At 33.5% G+C, this 6,000-nt stretch overlaps 1 protein-coding gene across 3 annotated transcripts in view; it reads right to left on the reverse strand.

Annotated features, from left to right (window-relative positions):
- Nucleotides 1-4,834, reverse strand: part of LOC149225970 (Putative membrane lipoprotein) — a 91,309-nt gene extending 86,475 nt beyond the window's left edge. For all 3 annotated transcript variants that reach the window (XR_016247707.1, XM_089377353.1, XM_089377354.1), the window contains exon 1: nucleotides 4,674-4,834. Coding sequence is in view for 2 of the 3 variants with exons in the window: in XM_089377353.1 (XP_089233479.1) it covers nucleotides 4,674-4,676 (3 nt within the window). In the remaining variant the exon portion in view is untranslated. The remainder of the gene's footprint in view (nucleotides 1-4,673) is intronic.
- Nucleotides 4,835-6,000: the final 1,166 nt, after the last annotated feature.

Consider the following 6,000-nt stretch of genomic DNA (forward strand, 5'->3'; position numbering starts at 1 on the left):
TTATCCACCACAGCGGCAGAGTACATTGTTGTCTCACATGTTTGCAAAGAGGCAATTTGGTTGAAGGGTCTTTTAGGTGAACTTGGAAGCAACGTTGCACTAATCGTTATCGGGGTTAATTCGGTGCAAGGAAAAAATCAAAAAAAAGATCGTAAAAATCGGGAAAAAATCGATAGAAATCGGGAAAAAATCATAACATACAAAAATATTCATTTTTTTTCAATTTTTTTAATATCTAAAGCATCTACAACATAAAATAAATACATTGACACATAAATATGATAAAAGAACTAATATATAAGACGTTTAATATCATTTCTAGTGCCACATCACACATTACAATGAATCATGTCCTGAATAGTAAGTCCTGACTCATGACTCCCAACTCAGCCTCAAAATATCAACAAAAAATATAATAATGTATCTCATATCATGAGTCATAATGTCATATACAATGAAATGACTCAAATAACTAAAGTCTAATACTACTAATTTCCTTTGCCCCTCTAGATGTAGAGGTCGATGGAGTTGGCAGTAGACTCTGCTGTGCTCTAGAACCTAAAGAACTAGGAGCTACAGGAGGTAGATCACGTCCTCTACTGGTGACAGGGGTAGCTTGGGTCACCTCCTCCTCCTCATAAAAAATAAATAAAAAATAATATATATATATTCATAAAAATCACCGAAAAAAAATAAAAATAAAAAATAAAAATAAAAAATTGCAATTTAATCGGCCGATAATATCTCCAATTTGAAAAAATCGCGATTTTCTGATTAAATCGCGATTAGTGCAACACTGCTTGGAAGAATGCAGAACAGCGTAACTGTATTCTATGATAGTCAAAGTGCTATACATTTGGCTACAAATCCAGCTTATCATAGTAAGACCAAGCATATTGATATAAAGTACCATTTTGTAAGGCAAGCTATCAATGGGGGTGGATTAGATCTTAAAAGGGTCCACACTCAAGCAAATTGTGCAGACATATTTACAAAACCAGTGTTGATAGAGAAGTTGCGGTGGTGTCTAACTTCTCTTGGGTTACAGAAGAGGTGATGAAAGGACTTTGGCAAGGCATTAGGAAAATTGTTGTTAAGGTGGAGATTGTTAGAATATGACAACAAATCTACTAAAAGAAATGTAAAAATTGAATTTACCTATGTAAATGTTGCCATGGTTATTCTAATAGTGTTGGTTTTATGAACCAAATGATAGTTACAAAAAATTTGTAACAGTGCCTACTTCCCAAAATATGAAGAGATGGGGTGTAAGCCTAAATGTAAAATTACTCCTGATAACGAAAATCCTTTTGCCTTACCCATGGATGTTTCCTTGATAAATCTTTAGGGTTTTACCACGTAAAATCTTGTGTACTATTTATCAGTTTGTGTCATTATTCTTGTGCTTAAACGCAAGTACAGACTCTGAAATACCAACATAGATCACACCTTACAACTATATGTCTCAGTGTTTCCAAATAGAGAGAAACTGCCAACATCTACATGTTTTGTGCCGATACTATTCTTCCTGTTGACAGAAGAACCCATGAAATGCATCTGTGATTCTGTAGAAAGAAATCAATAGTTTCCATCTAACTAAAAAAGCCATCTTGAAAATCCTAATACCACCCTCACCACTGTAAAAGTCGTTTTTGGAGGCATCGACGGGGATTTAAATCAGATTTCATAGTATGTCATGCATTTCATGTACATTTTTCTCTACGCATTGAGGATTCATTGATTGTCACACTGGTTTATGTTACAGGTTTGAACAAGCTAACCCATCAAAAACTCTGACCAATAAGAGTTCCGATCATAAATATTTCGGTAATGACATTGTTAATGGACGTGTTGAAGCAACAAATTCCATGTTTTCTCCCAATGGTCTTGTGTGCCAAAACTTCTCACAATATTGGAATATCCCAATTAATACATTATTACATCTAAACTTTACTCAATTGTTATGGTTAACAGAAAATCACCTAGCAAATGATCATTGGCCTTTTCGAGGCCCCAGTTTTAGGCCTCTCTTCGTGTTTCATGAACTGTGGTGGCATATGCCTGTCCATTAGCCCTTATTTTGAGATTATCCAGTTTGAGATCATCCGGTTTGTAGAGTCACGGTAATGTAAGCTGCATTGCCTTGTATTATCTTCTTTAAAAAGTATATTCTCTGTTTCCAAATAAGTCTGTTTATTCCATGTCACCAACAATATGGGTTCTGAACTATGTTATTGGCTCAGCAGGGATGTGGTGCAAACGGATAATACCTGTGAAAAAAATTTCTCCAAACTTATTGGGCACTGCGTTACCAGAGCAAATATAACTCAGTTTCCATCATGATGTTGAATTCCAGATGCGAAGACCCTTGTGAGACCCGAAATTCATAGATACAAGGGAGGCATAGTGACCAACTACTTAATCCCTATAAGATAGGCCTGTTTCTGCCTTTTTTTTCTGGTTACATAAACCCTCGAGGGCAGAGAGTTAAACTTTGGCAAGTTCTTGTATTTAAACCATCAGCCCTACTTCTGACTGCCCTGTGTTGCAATTTGCAACCAATCTTAAAGCCATAAAATGCTTGGAACTTTTGCTTTGTTTCAACAATCAGTCCTTAAGATCGGGTTTAGAGAGTTTCGATCCTAAAAACTTCTGCAAGTATGGACATGAGAAAAGACCCATCAAAAATCAAATTGGTGAATAAATGGAAATCACAGTAAGCTCAAACTCACTCGACTTCTGCAAATATGGGCAGACCCACCAAAAATCAATTTGGTGAATAGATGGAAATCACAGTAAGTTCAAACTCTCTCAAGATGCTCAAAGGCTCCGGTTTTCCATTACCATATACATCCAATTGACACATTAGAGCACATAACCTATCTTGAATGTTAGGTTTTCGTTTTCTTGTTGAAAGACTGTTATATCACTCTAAAGCATGCAATTGTCATCCCAAAGTTACCAGACTCGACTCCGAGAATGACTTGAGGAGACCTAAGAGTAAGAGTACACTTAAGTTTAAGAAGAAGTTGGAAGTTGAGATGGAAAATTAAAAAAGACATTAATATAAAAATCTACAATGCAGATTTTCATTTAATAAATCATTTTAAAATAGCATATGTACACTTCATACTACAAATTTCAAAACAAGGATGTTGGGCAGTTGACATGTTTGTCGGTTGTCTGTTGTGTCATCAAGTCAGAAAAACAAACAAAATGAGGGGGTTTTGTTTTTATTCTCCTTTTTACAGACAGCCAGACGAATCTGACCTGCAACACTTGCAATTCACATTCATTGAATCAATATGACTTGCAATTGACTTGTAAGTAAAAACCGCAGGTATGGTTCGAGTCCGAACCAAACTCTGAGGAGCTGCTTTGACTTGATTCACAAAATTTAGATTCAAACTTAAGAGTTGACTTGGCCTATGAAGCCTCTAGTGGTACCGATTGTCCCTTCAAAGAGTACATGTCATTTCATCGTCATATCAAAATAAACTTTCCCTATCTAACTATTAATATATGCATAAAATCTAACTTTCAGAACATTTTTTCAAGGGAACTGGATGAGCTTAGCATTGAATAGCTATAAAATCCAAAATAGAAAATTTACAAAGCTACTCTGCCAAAATTTAACTTGAAACAAATTCTTGACAAACACCATAGCTCACCCCTGCAATAATAAGCCAAATCTCCTCAACCAAAATGCAAACCAGGGTAGGACACAGCCAACTTGTGGATAAAACACGTGCCAAAGTAAACTGAGTTCCGTGTTGTGGATTTTAACCACCTTAGCATTAAGACATGATTTATGCACACGAGTTGTCTGTCAGGTTGTGATCTAGAGGCAACCTAGAATGTTTCAGTGATAATGACACTGGTTCAAAACCTGGTGGCCTCGCTCCTTAAGATGATATGCTTAACCAAAGTCTTTCAAGGTGACAATCACATTTATATGAAAACACCAGTTCCATGATAATGCAGAGACACATTAAAGGCAACCCTTGTACTAATGCAGCTTTCTATGCAGATGAAGTTATATGCAAATCCTGGTTGAATTTAACCAAATAGATACCCCAGGCCCTAAGTCGACACTGTTGGGTTAAAATAGCCTCACTAAAAAAACAGATCTTGTAAGAAGTTTTATACACTCTGGTCAAAAGGGACTTAACTACAATTTCGTTTTAAAAAAATACTTTTGGACGCGAGTTTAAAAGCTATAGCTTTCTTCCTCATGACCATCTTTTGCAATAGGGCATTTGCTCTTAATATAGATAAAATGACTAATCGGGATTCGAAACCATGATCACCACTTGGACTATGAAATCAAACCCTAAATAAAACTACTTCGTAACCCTTAAATCTGAATCTCGACATGGTTTTATCTTCTCTAACTTGAAGAACCGAAACATAAACAGGAAAAAGACATCTATGGAACTTGAGCTACCGGAATGTTAATATGCATATCAACTAACAGCCAATATTTTGGGTCCGGTTCCATTAAAACCGTACACGATATATAATATGACGGGTAAAATGAACCCCTGCAAATCTATACTACCCATAGGGAATTTTCTCCTCCAATGTAATGTAAATCCTCTGAAATACAGAGGAGATGAGTACATTTTTCAAATTGAAGGACATAAGTCATTGAAATTGATGAATATGCATACCATCTTAGCAGGATAGAGATGAAGTATCGTGAACAGAACATGAAATAGGATCTCGAACGTCCATTCCCACAGCAGAACGAAACGTCACCGAAAAGAAATAGCAGGAATGGATATGGTCGAGACACAATATTTATCGAAGGGTGATTGACGTGTGATGACGTGACAAAAAATAAGGTGCACCTCATGAATATGCAATTGAGAGTGTAGCATTAACTGTAATATAATTGATAGATATATTTTAAATTTAAATTTGTTAGTTAGGATATATTTATTCTTAAATTTATTAGTTAAGACATATTTATTTTTAAATTTATTTATTGAATTTATTTGGGATAGTTAGGAAAAATGATTATAATATTAAAGAGAGAGTTTATACAGGTTGGTAGAGTTTTAAAGAATTTGTGGAAAAACTTGTTATCAGTGTTTTGGAAAACCAACGTTTCGGACTAACTTAGTGAGTCCATCATCAAGGCAATGTGATCTGTGTTTTGAGAAGAGATATTCGATATTATGCGTGTTAGATATTATAAATTTGAAGATTAAAGATTGGTTTATCTATTGAGATTTGATTAATTTTATTTAAATGAGGGAGTTTAAATAGGGTATTGTATTTACTTATATATTCAAGTTTCTTGTTATCTATATATTTAAATACCATGTTAATTATATATTTATCTCAATTAACTATTAGTTATTTATCTCAATTAACTATTAATTGCTCCATACTTTCACGCTCTCTCTTCTCAAACATTGCCCTGATGATGGACTCACTAAGCTAGTCTGAAACATTGGTTTTCCAAAACACTGATAACAGGGCTTTCCACAGATTCTTTAAAATGATTATAATGTTTTGCCACATTTTGTAATATGTCTATTGTTGTAATGATTTTAAACCAGTGTTACATAGTAACCTTTTTGTTGCTTAATTTAAATATAGTTAGTTTAAAGTAAAAATATTGAATTTAAATTATTGTTAAAGTTTGTAATCTTGGATTGTTTAGAATTCACTGATTTGTAAATTGAGATAATGTGTAGCTAAGAATCTAATCTACTCGACAACCATAATAATGTTTTATTAGTTTTTATCATGAAGTGTAAAATTCTATTTCCATAAACATTTTCAATAAATATAGTTGTTTTTTTAAATATATTAGATATTTTATAGCTTATCCTATTATTTTGCAAAATTAAATAATTATGAAAATATTTTAGTTAAAAAAAAAAAAATATATATATATATATATATATATATTTAAAAAATATTAAATTATAAATTTTTAATTGGTTGAAACATATGGAAACATTAATTTATTGTAGTCGAATATTA

Source organism: Pinus tabuliformis, chromosome J (genome assembly GCF_031772625.1).
Source record: "Pinus tabuliformis cultivar Carrire ecotype Pingquan chromosome J, CPIR1, whole genome shotgun sequence".
NCBI lineage: Eukaryota > Viridiplantae > Streptophyta > Pinopsida > Pinales > Pinaceae > Pinus > Pinus tabuliformis.